At 41.9% G+C, this 17,341-nt stretch overlaps 1 protein-coding gene across 2 annotated transcripts in view; it reads left to right on the top strand.

Annotated features, from left to right (window-relative positions):
• UPF1 (UPF1 RNA helicase and ATPase) overlaps window positions 1-17,341 on the top strand; it is a 98,377-nt gene that overhangs the window by 61,711 nt on the left and 19,325 nt on the right. For both annotated transcript variants that reach the window (XM_040323141.1, XM_040323133.1), the window contains exon 19: window positions 4,221-4,395. In XM_040323141.1, the coding sequence (XP_040179075.1) occupies window positions 4,221-4,395 (175 nt within the window). The remainder of the gene's footprint in view (window positions 1-4,220; window positions 4,396-17,341) is intronic.

Genomic DNA, 17,341 nt, shown 5'->3' with positions numbered 1-17,341 from the left:
CTGTCCTGTAATTTAGGATATAATTTCTCAGTCACCCTATGGCCCTATCGGACATAAGGTGACCCTAGACATAAGAGTTATTAATGATTCCGTTACAATGCCCTATTAACATCACAATCTATTCATTACCAGATTGTCTGGAAAATATGCTGGCTTCATATCCTGAGAAGGTATAAGGTTTTTGAAGTGTGACCGCCTTTAGAGCTCTTTTGTTCAGTTTTTTAATTGGAACTATTGCATCACTAATTTAAATGGTTACTTCTAGAGCCATATATAGATGGGCTGTTCTTTTTTGCTTGAGCGTTTTTGCATACGTAATGCCCATTATCTGTAGTCGCAAGTAAATCAAACTGTAGAGTCCTACAAGGTTCAAGACACTTCTAAAACACAGAAAACAAATTCTCCTGCGCACGAGAGGATAATCCAAGAGTCAATTGCCCATAAAGATGATATCAACAACGGTGCCACTGGCCTTGCTGCCCTTCATGGATGGGGATATCCTAGTGGCAAAGAGAAAAAAGATAGGCGCACCTGCCTAGTGTATTACCGTTAAATGATTTTAATATAATTAAAAATATATACGGGGCCTACTTGCAAATGTAGTGGGAAAAAGTCGCAGTAAAGCTTAGTCGACATAAGCTACAAAGAGATGACCTGGAACCATACTCCGATCAATCGTATAGGATGTGAAGGGAGTCACCACCGGCTTGCGCGTTTCAAAGCTCTATGCCTCTTCATCACAGCCCAGCATTTTATTAAAATCATTTAACGGTAATACACTAGGCTGGTGCGCCTTTGTTTTCTTTTCTCTTCAAGACACTTCTCCCTATGAACAGGTGGGGGAGCTATTCCACTATTAATCACCAAAACGAATCAAACTCAAAATGGATAATGCTGAACCCCTACCTAATTTATAATGAGTTAAAATATATTGTGGGATTCTACTATTGGATCTATATCCTAAAGTCATGTGTGTCCCCACACGAAAGGAATAAAACGGAGATCTCTCTCGTCTCTCTGAAGGTACTCCCATTCACGTACAAAATCAACCTTTATTGCAAAAAAATTAAAAAGCACATATCACAAGACAAATAAAAAAAAACCTGCAAGACAAAGGCATAATGAGCTAGTATGCATAGCATTTATTTTCTCTTTCTCTCTTAGATATCATATATATATATATATATATATATATATATATATATATATATATATATATCTCTCTCTCTCTCTCTCTCTCTCTCTCTCTCTCTCTCTCTCTCTCTCTCTCTCTCTCTCTCTCTCTCTCTCTCTCTCTCTCTCTCTCTCTCTCTCTCTCTCTCTATATATATATATATATATATATATATATATATATATATATATATATAATCTATCTATATCTCAACGTGTGTGTATGTATGTTCCAGCATCACATCCAAACGGCTAAAGATATTAACATGAAACTTGGCACACATGTTACTTATATGTCAGCAACAAACCTAGGATAGGTGGTTTAACCCTTACCCACCCCCATTTGCCATGGTCGGGGTTTTCCTTTAAAGTCCCATTCAACTCTATGGGAAATACATGTTACTTCATAACTTCCAAACGGCTGTACATATTTCGATAACACTTGGTCACATGTTACTTATATGTCCACTTAAACTATAGGATAGTTATTTATCCCTTAACTACCCCCATTTGTGAGGGTCGGGGTTTTTGTTTAAAGTCCCATGCAAATCAATGGGACTTTCAGGTATTTCAATAATACCTGGTACACATATTACTTATATGCCAAATAAAAATATATGACAGTTAAATTAACCCTTACCTACACCCTTATATAAAAGATGGGTATATTTATATTACTATGATTTTCCTCCCCAAAAGGTTAAGATAGGAAGACCGGGCAACGCCGGGTATTCAGCTAGTATATTATATATAGAGAGATTTATCTAGGTATACAGTGGGGCAAAAAAGTATTTAGTCAGCCACCAATTGTGCAAGTTCTCCCACTTAAAAAGATGAGGCCTGTAATTGTCATCATAGGTATACCTCTACTATGAGAGACAAAATGTGGAAACAAATCCAGACAATCACATTGTCTGATTTGGAAAGAATTTATTTGCAAATTATGGTGGAAAATAAGTATTTGGTCACCTACAAACAAGCAAGATTTCTGTGTCTCTGACCTGTATCTTTAAGAGGCTCCTCTGTCCTCTCATTACCTGTATTAATGGCACCTGTTTGAACATTTTATCAATATAAAAGACACCTGTCCACAACCTCAAACAGTCACACTCCAAACTCCACTATGGTGAAGACCAAAGAGCTGTCGAAGGACATCCGAAACAAAATTGTAGACCTGCACCAGGCTGGGAAGACTGAATCTGCAATAGGAAAGCAGCTTGGTGTGAAGAAATCAACTGTGGGAGCAATAACTAGAAAATGGAAGACATACAAGACCACTGATAATCTCCCTCGATCTGGGGCTCCACGCACAAGATCTCACCCCGTGGGGTCAAATTGATCACAAGAACGATGAACAAAAATTCCAGAACACGGGGGGACCTAGTGAATGACCTGCAGAGACCTGGGACCAACGTAACAAAGGCTACCATCAGTAACACATTACACCGCCAGGGACTTAGATCCTGCAGTGCCAGACATGTCCCCCTGCTTAAGCCAGTACATGTCCAGGCCCGTCTGAGGTTTGCTAGAGAGCATTTGGATGATGCAGAAGAGGATTGGGAGAATGTCATATGGTCAGATGAAACCAAAGTAGAACTGTTTGGTAGAAACACAACTCATGTTTGGAGGAGAGCGAATGCTGAGTTGCAACCAAAGAACACCATACCTACTGTGAAGCATGGGGGTGGCAACATCATGCTTTGGGGCTGTTTCTCTGCAAAGGGAACAGGACGACTGATCCGTGTACATGAAAGAATAAATGGGGTCATGTATGGTGCGATTTTGAGTGCAAACCTCCCATCAGCGAGGGCATTGAAGATGAAACGTGGCTGGGTCTTTCAGCATGACAATGATCCCAAACACAGCGCCCGGGCAACGAAGTAGTGGCTTTGTAAGAAGCATTTTAAAGTCCTGGAGTGGCCTAGCCAGTCTCCAGATCTCAACCCCATAGAAAACCTTTGGAGGGAGTTGAAAGTTCGTGTTGCCCAGCGACAGCCTCAAAACACTGCTCTAGAGGAGATCTGCATGGAGGAATGGGCCAACATACCAGCAACAGTGTGTGACAACCTTGTGAAGACTTACAGAAAACGTTTGACCTGTCATTGCCCACAAAGGATATATAACAAAGTATTGAGATGAACTTTTGATATTAACCAAATACTTATTTTCCACCATATTTTGCAAATAAATTCTTTCCAGATCAGACAATGTGATTGTCTGGATTTGTTTCCACATTTTGTCTCTCATGGTTGAGGTATACCTATGACAATTACAGGCCTCATCTTTTTTTAAGTGGGAGAACTTGCACAATTGGTGACTGACTACTTTTTTGCCCCACTGTGTGTGTGTGTGTGTGTGTGTGTGTGTGTATATAGATATATAATCTAATCTCTCTGATAGAAAATCATTTGTAGGCGAGTGGGGGACAATACACTGCCAAAAACTGCATCCATCTCTATAGATATACTCTCACAACAAACTGTTTGAAAGGCACACGCGTGTTAAGCAAGGATCATTTGCATAGATTATGTATGAATTTTCAAAGCAAGTTTGTTTTTCTTTACATCACATGGTTGATTACAATCCTATAGCTGTGTGATGGACTGCCATATGTTTAAGATCTCAATCAAAAGGAGCAGGTTGGCTGGAACATGTGTGTTTTTTTTTTTAGGTCTTGTGATATATGTGAGATTTATATATATATATTTTTTCTATAAAGGTTGATTTTTGTATGTGAATGGGAGTACTTTCACGCTCATCTCATTTATATATAGGTAGAGGTTGCATATTATCCATTTTGAGTTTGTTTTGACATTATCTGTAGTGCGTCATAAAGCTGGCCATGGATGGATCTAAATTTGTCCGGTTCAACAGGGACCCCCTTAATTTAAGTCCTTTTATTAGCACCCTGGTTGTACATAAGTTGATCAACCACCCAGTTGGGTTCTGAACATTCAGTGCCAGCGGCTATACACACTGTTGGTGTCTGGAAAACTATACTTTTAAGACCTTCAAACACTTTTTTTTTTTTTTTTTTTTTTTTTCAGGTATGGTGTAATTATTGTGGGCAACCCAAAAGCATTATCAAAGCAGCCTCTATGGAATCATCTATTAAATTATTACAAAGAGCAGAAAGTGCTAGTGGAAGGACCTCTGAACAATCTCCGGGAGAGTCTCATGCAGTTCAGTAAACCACGCAAACTTGTAAACACCATTAATCCTGTAAGTATTTTGTCTAAATCAACTTTTTTGCTAAGAGTTCAAATCTGCCTGAAATGTTACGACACGACTCCCACGTGCTACATTTATTTTTGTGTTGACATAGGCTGCATTTGTTTGGAATAATATATTTTATTTGCAGCTCTCGAAATGCATACATGGTGACCTTTCATAGTCATATTCCGAGAGTGTTCTGGGTCCAAGTTTTTTTTTTTTTGCCAATGTCCCTTGCCCAATTCCATTCAAAAACTCTTCAACTAAGCATTGTACCTAGGATGGAAAAAATTAGACTCCTTTACCTGATCTTTCCAGGACATCTTTGTCCTGGTGGATTACCACTTCATCTCTGTGGTAAATCCTTACAATAGACGCAAGTCTGTCAGGCTGGGGAGAAGGTCCTCCATTCCTTGACAGTTCAAGGAACATGGTAAAGGGAGGAGGCAAAACTCTCTTGGTGCTTAGAGCTGTCGGGTTGTCTCTCTCCAGCACCGGACCTCCCTTCTAAAAGAACACCCAATTTGGGTGCAGTCAGACAATGCCACACTGGCATACAGTGTTGAAAATAATTATTTGTTCCCTGCAGATTTATTAAGTTTGCCCACTTACAAAGAAAATGAAGGGTCTATAATTATCATAGGTGTATTTTACATGATGTAGACCGAATATCCAGGGAAAAAAACACAATACAAATGTTATAAATTGAGTTGCAGTTCAGTGGGTAAAATAAGTATTTGATCCCCTACCAACCAACAATTCTGCCTCCCACAGACTGGTGACAGTATGTGCTCATTTGATACACAGATTAGTCCTGTCAATTTAAGAAGGTGCTCCTAGCGACAGCTTGTTTTGTGTATGAAAGATGGGCTACAAGACCAAGAACCGTGGTGAGAAGGACACCACTGTTGGTGCTGTGGTCAGATGAGACCAAAATGTAGCTCTTTGGCATTAACTTGACTTTCTGTGTTTGGAGATAGAAAAATGTTGACCCTAAAAACACCATCCCTGCAGTCAACCATAGAGGTGGACATATGCTTTGGGGCTGTTTCTCTAATAGTACAGGCTGACTTTGCCACGTTGAGGGCAAATGGACGAGGCCATGCATTGTAAAATCTTGGATGAGAACCTTCTTCCCTGAGCCAGAACACTGAAGATGGGTTTTCCAGCATGACCCAAAACATACCGCCAACAAAACAAAGGAGTGTCTCAAGAAGAAACACATTAAAGGGTCACTAAAGGAATTTTTTTTTTTTTAGCTAAATAGCTTCCTTTACCTTACTGCAGTCCTGGTTTCATTGTCTCATTGTTCGTTTTTGCTCTGATGTTGCTCTAATGTTGCTGTAATCCTTCTCTGTTCTGAACACTTCCTGGTTGTCCGTTTCCTGATGAAAAAAGTCATGGGAGCTTTCTCTCTGTGGTCACTAATCAAGGAGGTGTGATTTACTGTGTGTCTAAAACCCCTCAACACCAATCCGTTTTACAAACCATCACTGCCCTGTATTGGCTCTGAGTCTCTGTACATCACAGAACCAGAAAACCGCATGCAAAAACGAAACTGAAACTGCAGGCACATTATATGATTGATTTTTATCTATTTTTAATCATTTTTAAGAGGAATCCGTTAACTATTATGTCTCTATACCCTGTAAACAGTCATTTCAGCAAAAAATGTTTTTCCTTTACAACTCCTTTAAGGCCATAGAGTGGCCTAGCCGGTCTCCAGACCTTAATCCTATAATGCATTTATGGAGAGAGCTGAAACAAGTTGCCAAACGACAGCCAAGAAACTTTAAGGATTTAGAGAAGATCTGTAAAGAATGGACCAAAATCCCTTTTGTGTTTGCAAATAAGGGTTTCTCCACTAAGTCATGTCTAGATTTTTTGTTGATATTCTGTCTCTATCGTTTAAAATACATCTATGATAAAAGTTGTGGGCAAACTTACAAAATCTGCAGGGGATCAAATATTAATTTTGCCCACTATATATATCAACCATTAATAGGGCAGGAGGAGCCTGGCCAGACCAGATTCGCTCGTGGATGAAAGCTCCCTGTCCAGTAATTTGTTTGATTCACAGGATTATCTCAGCCGCTACCTCTTGGACCAAGGGGAATGGTGTCTCCATTCAGATGTGTTCATCCTATCCTCCAGATTCTAGAACAACATACCTGTTTGTACTCAGGGATCCTCTTGGTCTAGCCTTGGATACTCTCGTTATCCCCGGTCCTGATTCATGCTATTTCTCCAGTGAATGCTGCTACTTCGCGTGTTTACACAAAATTTAGTGAAATAAGAAGACTGTGATTCTTCTGGCACCAAACTGGCCCAGAAGAACCTGGTTCACAGACCTACTCAGACTTCTTGCTACCTTGATAAAGCAAGAAAATCCACATCCAGAAAGAGTATGGTACCTTACTCTGCCAGACGTGAGCACCGTCGACTCGATCCCAGAAATTGCTGTATCTTTCTTTCTTTCTTTCTTTCTTTCTTTCTTTCTTTCTTTCTTTCTTTCTTTCTTTCTTTCTTTCTTTCTTTCTTTCTTTCTTTCTTTCTTTCTTTCTTTCTTTCTTTCTTTTTCTTTCTTTCATTTTGGCCTTCCTGAAAACAGGTCCTGACCAGCAGCTAGCGCTCGGTACCCTAAAAGGGCACTTTGCCTTACCCATCCTTTTATAAAGGTCTCTATCTTTTCGGTTCTTTCATGAAAAACCTTTATTCCAGGTATTATTGTCGCAGGACCCTGTACTTCAGGACCTTTAAAGGATCGTTCACCTTTACAAAAAAACATGCAGGTAAGGGATGTTTATAGATTAAAACAAACTGTGCAGCTCTGCCTAAAGATAAATAATGCCCTTGCTAATAGGTGTAGGCCATTTGTATACCTTTATGAAGCCTGATTGGAATATTCCCATGACGTTAAGTGAGGCCTCGTTGTTACTGCTCACTTCCACCATCACAGGAGTGAGCTCTTTAAAACCCCACCACATACTTTCGCTCCCTTGACACCGTATCACCGAGCTCAGCATTTGAGAGCACATTCCTGTGATGGAGGAGGTGAGCAGTGATGACTAGGCCTCACTTGGCAATGTCCTGGAATTATTCCAGTCAGGTTTATAAGGCATGTAAATGGCCTACACCTATAGCAAGTGCTCTATTAAACTTTAGTTAGAGCTGCACAGTTTTTCTTTAACCACTTCAGATCCGTAGGACGTCCTGGGACGTCCTCCACTTTGAGCGGTGATATCTGAATGATGCCTGCAGCTGCAGGCATCATTCAGATATCGCCGTCTTCAGCTGGCGATTCTGTGCACCAGAAGAACGATGAAAGCGGCGGTTCCGCCGCTCGATCGTTCTTCTAGGCAGCGGGAGGGGACGTCCACCCCTCCCGCCGCCATCCAGTGCTTCTCCGGGCTCTCCTGTGCCATCGGGGGCCCGGAGAGCGAATCGGCCGGCGCTCGTTGGTGAACCATAGAGATGACTGGTGACCAGACGGTCACAGTCATCTCTATGACTGTCGGAGGGCCGGGCGCGACGTTATGACGTCACGCCTGGTACCCGGAAGTAAACAAAGCCGCTATCGCGGCTGTCGGCATGTAATCGGTGAAATTTTTTTCACCGATTTCATGCTTGTAAGCCTGTAAGAGATGTGGGGTCTTATTGACCCCACATCTCTCCATATAGAGGACCTGTCACACGCATTCCTATTACAAGGGATGTTTACATTCCTTGTAATAGGAATAAAAGTGATCAAAAAAAAATGTCAAAAAAGTGTAAAAATAAAAAAATGAAGTAAAAAAATAAAATAATAAAAAAAAAAAATTAAAACGCCCCTGTCCCGGTCGCTCGCGTGCAGAAGCGAACGCGCATGCAAGTCCCGCCCACATATGTAAACACCGTTCAAACCCCACATGTGAGGTATCATCGCGTGCGTTAGAGCGTGTGCAACATTTCTAGCACTAGACCTACTCTGTAACTCAAAAATAGTAACCTGTAAAAAAAATTTAAAGCGTTGCCTATGGAGATTTTTAAGTACCGAAGTTTGGCGCCTTTCACATTATACAAAAAAATTGGGCTAACTTTACTGTTTTGTTATTTTCTAATTCATACATTTTTAATTCATATGTTTTTTTCCCTAAAAAAAGCCGTTTGAAAAATTATTGCGCAAATACCATGCGAGGAAAAAAAAGTTGCAATGACCGCCATTTTATTCCCTAGGGTGTCTGCTAAAAAAAAATATATAATGTTTGGGGGTTCTGATTAATTTTCTAGCAAAAAAATTGTGATTTTTACATAAAGGAGAAAAGTGCCAAAATAGGCCCGGTAACGAAGTGGTTAAATGCCCCTTATTTGCGTAGACAGTTTTGTGGTAAAGGTGAACTATCCCTTTAACTTCATTCTTTGTGCCTTGCAAGAACCACCCTTTGAACCTATCTTGGATATACCCCTGAAGTTTCTTGCAGTAGCTTTTCTTGTGGTCATCAAGTCTGTTGGATGTATCTCAGAACTGGTGACTCAAAGAGCCCTTCCTTTTACTTCATACTTTGTATGGCGTATTACGCCCTAGACCAGGTGTCCCCAAACTTTCGAAACAAAAGGGCAGTTTACTGTCCTTTAGACTTTAAGGGGTCCTGAATGTAGCCTTTGGGAGTAGAAAATGCCCTGGCATCAATGGGGGAGTACATGACTCCCCATCATTATTAGTGGGAGGAATAGAGCCCCATCGTTGGTATCAGGGGATGGAGTAATGCCCCATCGTTGGTATCGGGGGGGGTGGAATAAAGCCCTGTCACTAGTGGGTGGGTGTAGGGGGGGGCTTTCCTGAAGGTGCATGGGGCAACTCAAAACAATGATTACAAATAAAGTGGTTTTTTTTTTTTTTTTTCTGTTTAGAGTACTTTACTGGACACAGGGTTCCCACCCCTCTTCTTTTGTTCATGGCTTCCTAAAAAGCTTTTTTTTTTTTTTTTTTTTTTTTTAGCTGATCTCTCCAATCTGAAGTTGGCACAATACAGTGAAAAAAAGTATTTATATTCTTTGGAATTTTCCACATTTTGTCATCTTGCAACCAAAAAAACTTAAATGTAATTTCTACAAATCTGAAAAGTGTGGCATGCATTTGTATTCAGCCCCCATTACTCTGTTACCTCCAACTAAAATCTAGTGGAACCAATTGCCTTCACAAGTCACCTAATTAGTAAATAGAGTATGTATAAATACAGCTGTTCTGTGAAACCCTCAGAGGTTTTTAGAGAACCATAGTGAACAAATCGCATCATGAAGGCCAAAGAAACACACCAGACAGGTCAGAGATAAAGTTGTGGAGAAGTTTAAGCCCAGGTTCACACTGGGTACGATTTCCTTCGATTTGAGATGCGATTTCACATGTGAAATCTCATCTCAAATCGACGGCATTTGCCGCCAATTGTCGGCAATGACACTGTCCTAATCGGTGCGACGCCGCATCTGCGGCGCTGCACCGATTTCAAAAAGTAGTTCCTGTACTACTTTTTGCGATTTCGGGCCGCGATTTACATAGACATCTGTGCAGAAACCTGCACAGATGTCTCTTAAATTGCGGCCAAAATCAGGACTGCCGACGGGAGTGAAATCGTGCGAGTTCAGCTGAACTCGCACGGCTTCACTCCCGCAGCCCAGTGTGAACCAGGGCTAAAGCAGGGTTAGGTTATTAAAAAAAAAAAGCTTTAAACCTCTCACGGAGCACTGTTCAATCCATCATCCGAAAAATGGAAAGAATATGGCACAACTGCAAACCTACCGAGACCTGGCCATCCACCTAAACACAGGCTGGGCAAGGAGATCATTAATCCGAGAAGCAGCCACGAGGCCCATGGTAACTCTGGAGGTGCTGCAGAGACCCACAGCTCAGGTGGGAGAATCTGTCCACAGGACAACTATTAATAGTGCACTCCACAAATCCTGACCTTTATTGAAGAGTAGCAAGAAGAAAGCCATTGTTGAAAGAAAGCCATAAGAAGTATCGTATGCAGTTTGCGAGAAGTCATGTGAGGGACACAGCAAATGTGGAAGAAGGTTCTCTGGTCAGATGAGACCAAAATGTAACCTTTTGGCCTAAAAGCAAAATGCTATGTGTGGCGGAAAACTAACACTGCACATTACCCTGAACACACCATCTCCACTATGAAACATGGTGACAGAATAATGTTGTGGGGATACTTTTCTTCAGCAGTAAATGGCGAAGCTGGTCAGAGTTCATGGGAAGATGGTTGGATTCAAATACTGTAATGGGCAATCTTAGAAGAAAACCTGTTAGTCTGCAAAAGACTTGAAACTGGGGCAGATGTTCACCTTCCAGAAGGACACTAACCCTAAACATACAGCCAGCGCTACAATGGAATGGTTTAGATCAAAGCATATTCATCTGTTAGAATGGCCCAGTCAAAGTTCAGACCTAAATTCAATTGAGATTCTGTGGCAAGACTTGAGAATTTCTGTTCAAACACTCTCCATCCAATCTGACAGAGCTTGAGCTATTTTGCAAAGAAGAATGGGTAAAAATGTTACTCTAGATGTGCAAAGCCTATAGAGACATTCCCAAAAAGACTTGCAGCTGTAATTTTAGTGAAAGGTGATCCTACAAAGTATTGACTCAGGTGGGTTGAATACAAATGCACGGCACGCTTTTCACATATTTGTAAATGTTGAAAAACATTTTATAATTTTCCTTCCACTTCACAATTATGTGCCACTTTGTGTTGGTCTATCACATAAAATCCCAATAAAATACATTAACTTTTTTGGCTGTAACATGACAAAATGTAAAAAATAAGGGGTATGAATACTTTTTCAAGGCACTGTAAAGCTATTGTAATGGATGTAAAGATACCTTGTATCCTGTGATGTAATCACTAAAAATTTTTTTTTACAAGTTAAACCAAAAACCCCATTTTCATTTCTTCATTAAAGCGGAGGTTCACACAAAAAGTGAACCTCCGCTTTTTTGCCCCCCCCCCCTCTCCGGTGTCACATTTGGCACCTTTCAGGGGGGAGGGGGGGGTGCAGATACCTGGGGGGAATCCAGCCTGTCGCGTCACCCAGACCCCCCCCCCCCGCTGTCTTCTGGGAAAAACTGATGCCCTCAGAAGCTGCCGAGGACTGAGTGATTGCTCAGCCTCGGCTGCTGACATCGCAGGCACGCTGAACAGGTAAGTGTCCATTTTTAAAAAGTCAGCAGCTGCCATATTTGTAGCTGCTGGCTTTAAAAAAAAAAAAAAATTGGCGGAACCTCCGCTTTAACCACTTGCCGACCACCCGCTGCAGTTGTACTGAGGCAAGGTGCCACGGCTGCACGAAAAGACATGCGCGTGGATGGCGTGTGCATTGGTCACGGGGAGCTAATCAGTGGGGCGTTCGCCGAAACCCGCCGATTGTTCTCCAGAGAGAACGGTGGTCTACAGATGTAAACCGGGCAGGCCGCTGTTCTGTCTGGCATGGACACTGATCTTGTGTGCCTGCTAATCAGGAAAACTGATCACTGTGTTCATGCAGTGAGTCCATCCCCCCCCCCCCACAGTAAGAAAGCACAAACAGGGAATGCACTTAACCCCTTCCCAGCCAGTGTCATTTATACAGTGTCAGTGCATATGTTTAGCACTGATCTCTGTAATTTCACTGGTTTCCAAAAAAAAGTGTCAGGTGTCCGATCTGTCCGCAATGTCGCAGTCCCACTAAAAATTGCTGATCATCGCCATTACTAGTAAAAATAAATGAATAAATAAACATTTCATAAATCTATACCCTTTTTTGTAGCCGCCTTAACCACTTCAATACAGGGCACTTTCATCCCCTTTCTGCCCAGGCCAATTTTCAGCTTTCAGCACTGTCACGCTTTGACAATTGCGCGGTCATGCCCCGTGGCTCCCAAACAAAATTGATATCTTTTTTTTTTCCCCACAAATTTCTTTTGGTGGTATTTGATCATCTCTGCGGTTTTTATTTTTTTGCGCTTTAAATAAAAAAGTTTATTTTTATTTTTTGCTATAATAAATATCCCAATTTTTTTTCTCAGTTTAGGCCGATTAAGTATTTTTCTACATATATTTGGTAAAAAAAAAATTGCAATAAGCGTATAGTGATTGGTTTACGCAAAAGTTATAGCGCCTACAAAATGGGGATAGATTTATGACTTTTTTTCTTCTAGTAATGGCGGTTATCTGCAATTTTTGTCAGGACTGCGATATTGCGGTGGACAAATCGGACACTTTTGACACTATTTTGGGAACATTCACATTTATACAGCGAACAGTGCTATAAATATGCACTGATTACTGTATAAATGTGACTAGCAGGGAAGGGGGTTAACACTAGGGGGCGAGCAATGGGTTAAATGTGTTCCCTAGGGAGTGATTCTAACTGGGGGGAGGGGACTGACTGGGGGAGGTGACCGATCGGTGTCCCTATGTACGAGAGACACACAATCGGCCTTCTCTCCCTGACAGGATGTGGATCTGTGTGTTTACACACACAGATCCACGTCCCTGGCTCTGTAACTGCCGATCACGGGTACCTGACGGACATCGGGGCTGCCAGGCCCCCTAGCAGCCGGGAGGCCCGAGGACGTCATATGACGGCCACTCAGGATGGCAGAGCCACCTTGTGGTCGTTGTATTACTAAAGGCAGGATGTGAAGTGGTTAACTTTTGTGCAAACCAATCAATATACGCTTATTGGGATTCTTTTTTACCAAAAATATGTAGCAGAATTCATATTGGCATAAACAGCTGAAGAAATTAGATTTTTTTTATTTTTTTAAACTGTGTTCCCTAGATGTGTTCCAACTGTAGGGAGATAAAGGAGATCGCGGTGTTAATACATTGTATGAACACATGATCAGTATCCTCTCCCCTGAGAATACCGTGATCTGTGTGTTTGCACACACAGATCACGTTTCTCGCTTTGTCACAAGCGTTTGCGGGTCCGTGTAATGCTGCAGGCGAAAAAGACGAAGCGATGTAAGGTAACATAGTTTTGTCCAGCCGAGCCAACTGCGAGTAAAACTGCGGCAGCTGGTCGGCAAGTGGTTAATTGGATACGTTTTATAGCCGAAAGTAAAAAATATATATTTTTTTTTCAGAATTGTTGGTCTTTTTTTTTTTTTTTGCGCAAAAGATAAAAACCGCAGAGGTGATCAAATACCCCCAAAAGAAGATTCTATTTGTGGGAGGAAAAAGGACATCAATTTTATTATTTAAATACAGCGTCGCACGACCATGCAATTGTCAGTTAAAGTAGCATTGTACTGTATTGTAAAAAATGGCCTGGTCATTAACCACTTACGGACCGCCCACTGCAGGAATAGGTCTGCACTTTGAAGCGGAATACAGTTATGGCAGCAGCTAGCTATCATGACCCAGTATTCTCTTCAGTGTGTGGTCTGCTTTCAGATAAAAGTAGTCTCTGCAGTGATCACCGCGAGATCACTTGGTGGCAGGATAGGCCCACCCTCCCGCCGCTCACCAGCCGGCGATCAGATCTGTTCCCTTGCTTGGTATGTAAATGAGTGAGAGGAAGATGGACTTCACCCATCTACATACCATACGGGCGCAAGTGACTTTTTTTAAGTGTCAAAAAAAATAAATTAAAGCGCCCTGTCCCGACGAGCTTGCGCGCAGAAGCGAACGCATACATCGAGCCCGCAAATGTAAACTGCGTTTAATCCACACGTGAGCAATCGCCATTATCGTTGGAGCGAGAGCAATAATTCTAGCACAAGACCACCTCTAATTCTAAACTGATAATCCTGTAGAAAATGTTAAACTTTTCCATGTGTGAACAATTTGAAAGTTAAAATGTAAAGGGGTCCAGAGGGTGCTGGGCTGTGTAATGTAAAGGGGCCCAGATTATTATCTTTATTAGCAGGTGAATGCAGACCTGTGCATTTTAGTAGCTCACGTATCCCCAAAACATTAGCGATCCACCTTTTGTCCCTTTTATCATAGGCCTTATTGACACCTTTCCAAATGTAGCGTTTATGGTTGTGGCCAAAAAGCTTTATTTTGGTCTCATCACTCCAAATGATTTTGTGCCAGAAGGTTTGAGGCTTGCTTCCATGATCTACAAGATGGCTTCAATCAGTGAGTCATTTGCACGGTTCTGGAGGGGGAGGGTGTCAAGGATTTTAGTCAAACCTTTTAACAGTTCCCAAACCAAGAGAACATTTGTTTAATCTTGTATCATAAAGCCTTGTCTTCAGTTGCGTTAAAGTTTTGCATGGAATCCACCATGTCTGTCAATAGCATTCCTCCACCAGGAAGACTTTGTGGTCTCTGAGGATGTCCCCATCTTTCCAGTGTACCAATGCTATCTACACTTTCATATGGGCACACAACGTCACCAGTCTGCAGCCCTTCCATTTGGTCATGACTGATGTGCTGCCAAGATTATTTCCTCATTCCTGGACCTAATCGGTCGGGTAACCCTTCTTAGCAGTGCAGCTAAGATTCCTGTTTTTACTTCCTCGGCTGAGGATTTTTTTGCTGAATCAGTGTGAGCCAGACCCTTTATAGACATTTTTATCTGCTTCATGATTAGGCAGGGTTGCAGAGTTCCTCACACATGCCTGAATGTTTAGGTGGATGTGTCATGCTTATCCTAAGGTCTTTTGGTATCTTGTACACCAGTGTGAGTTGCTGTATATTTTTATCTTTTGACTACACTTGTGCAGACTGTGCCCTTTTCCTGCTTCAGCCTTCCTGATTAGGGTAATTAGTGAGGTGTCCCCTTGAGGTTATTTTTATTTGTTTGGCTGGCAGAATATCATGCTGTGAGTGTTTTTAGGGTGGCAAGCTTATATTTCCTCTTTTTGCCGATGTCCCAATCTTATAGTTGGCAGTACCTGACTGTTTAAATTATCTTTCCCTAATTGAACTCCAAGTTCAAGTACAAACAGCTTAAATTATGCAGTTTGTCACTTTTATCAACACAGCAGTGCCAATAATCTTGTGTTATCTGTTTATCCTACCAATAGATCCATTTATATTTTTTTGGCTGTTTTAGGCCATGCTGTTCAGCATAATGGGAAGTTACATTAAGAGAAGCCCCTGTCTTAACAGCTACATGGTAGGAGCAGCAGTTGGTCAACCAGCAGGAGGTATTTATTGCAGGGGATTGCATCAAAGCATAGGGAGACCAACATACTGCTTAATTGGGAGTTGATGGTCAATCGGTTAAAGAAACGGAGCAGAAACTTGCAGGATAAGCATGCATTAGCTCATGCCAATATAAAAGTCTTGTACAGCTACATTTACAAAGCAAAAAGGAGCTTTTTAACAGCGTTTGTGTTTACAGATTTTAAATATGGCATGCAGCCTTTCTTGTGCATGCACAGATGAGCCCACAGGTTTGGGCCCTTGCCGAGCCTGTAGTGCATCTTTGTATGCACAGATAGGGAAACTGTTGCATGCGTATATGTGCCACAGGGATCTCAGTATCTGAGCTTAATGCGGAGCACCGCCGTAAAAAAATATTAAAAGCCAGCAGCTACAAATACTGCAGCGGCTGCCTTTTAATATTGGGACACTTACCTGTCCTGGAGTCCAGCGATGTTAGCGGCAAAAGACGAGCAATTCATCACTCTGCTGCCCCCACCGCCATCCTCGGTGAGGGAACCAGGAAGTGAAGCGTTGCGGCTTCACTGCCCGGTTCCCTACGGCGCATGCGCTCACTGGTCCTTGCTGTGTTCTGGGAGCTGTGCGTTTCCCAGAACACATTACCCGCAGGTCCCAGCAGAGTGGACTCCCGGAAGTGGGTGCAAATACCTGTCTTAGACAGGTATCTGCACCCCCCTCCCCCTGAAAGGTGCCAAATGTGACACCGGAGGGGGGAGGGTTCCAGTGAGCGGAAGTTGAATTTTAGGGTGGAGCTCCACTTTAAGGCACATCTGTGGGGCCGGAGAGAATGTCTCTCCTAGGTGATAAGTGGTAATTCTACTTTGCAGCATAAAGTGTATTGAAAAATATTTTAAAAAAAAAAAAGAAAAAATTTAGGGTGAAGGTCTGCTTTAAGGCATACTTTTTTAAAGGAGGCAGGGTCTTGTATCTTGCTGGTGGCACATCACTTGTCTGTAGGCTGATTCGCATGAGTCAACTGTGTCTTGATAGTTGCCAAGACAGTAAATCTTTTTTTGTTGTAAACTATTGCTGGTCATTTAAGTATGGCCAAACCTTTTTTTGGCTATACTACTTCTGTGGATCACAGGAGTACACTTGGTTCTGCACTTGTGACGCTGGTTCAGGAGCGAGCTTAAGTGAGCTGTCGGCTAACGTCCAAGAAGCAGTCCAGGCTCTGCAGTGATCCCGACAGGATCCAACAGCTGTCTTGCCCCGTGCACACTATCCGAAAATCGGACAACGGTGCATTTTTTTTCCCGCATGCTAGTCGTATATCAAAGCTGAAGAGTTTTCTAAAGTTACGAAAATTCTTGTACGCCCAAATAAAACATAGGAAGTGATGTCGTGTTGTAGTGTATTTGTATTTTTGGACAGCAACTGTACTGATCTGGTATTGTACGTGAAATTTTCGTGCGTGTCCAATAAAATATCGGATGAACTGTCGTGATCAACTCCCAAAAGCTCTGTACTAACTATCCGTTTATCGTACGATCATGTTGAAAGCAGTATTTTTCGTCCGATTTTCGGATTGTGTGTACAGGGCATAAGCCTTTCAGAACACCACTGAGAATGTGAGTCAGCTGCTCCTGCCCCCTTCACAGTCTCAAATCATAAGTGGAGAGGGGTACTCGCCACCAGAACATTTTCGGACGACAGAATTTAACGTCAGAAGTGACGTAATATGTTGAATTGTTTTGTATGTGTTCTTGCATTTCTGAGCGTGCCTAGTATTGCTCTTCAGTTGTTGTTTTTTTGGGCAGAAAATTGTACTAATGAACAGATCTGACATTGTGGTCAGATCAGACAAA

Source organism: Rana temporaria, chromosome 1 (assembly GCF_905171775.1).
Source record: "Rana temporaria chromosome 1, aRanTem1.1, whole genome shotgun sequence".
In the NCBI taxonomy this organism is placed as follows: domain Eukaryota; kingdom Metazoa; phylum Chordata; class Amphibia; order Anura; family Ranidae; genus Rana; species Rana temporaria.
Note: the sequence above shows the minus strand (reverse complement) of the source record. Positions and strands in the feature narration are given on the sequence as shown.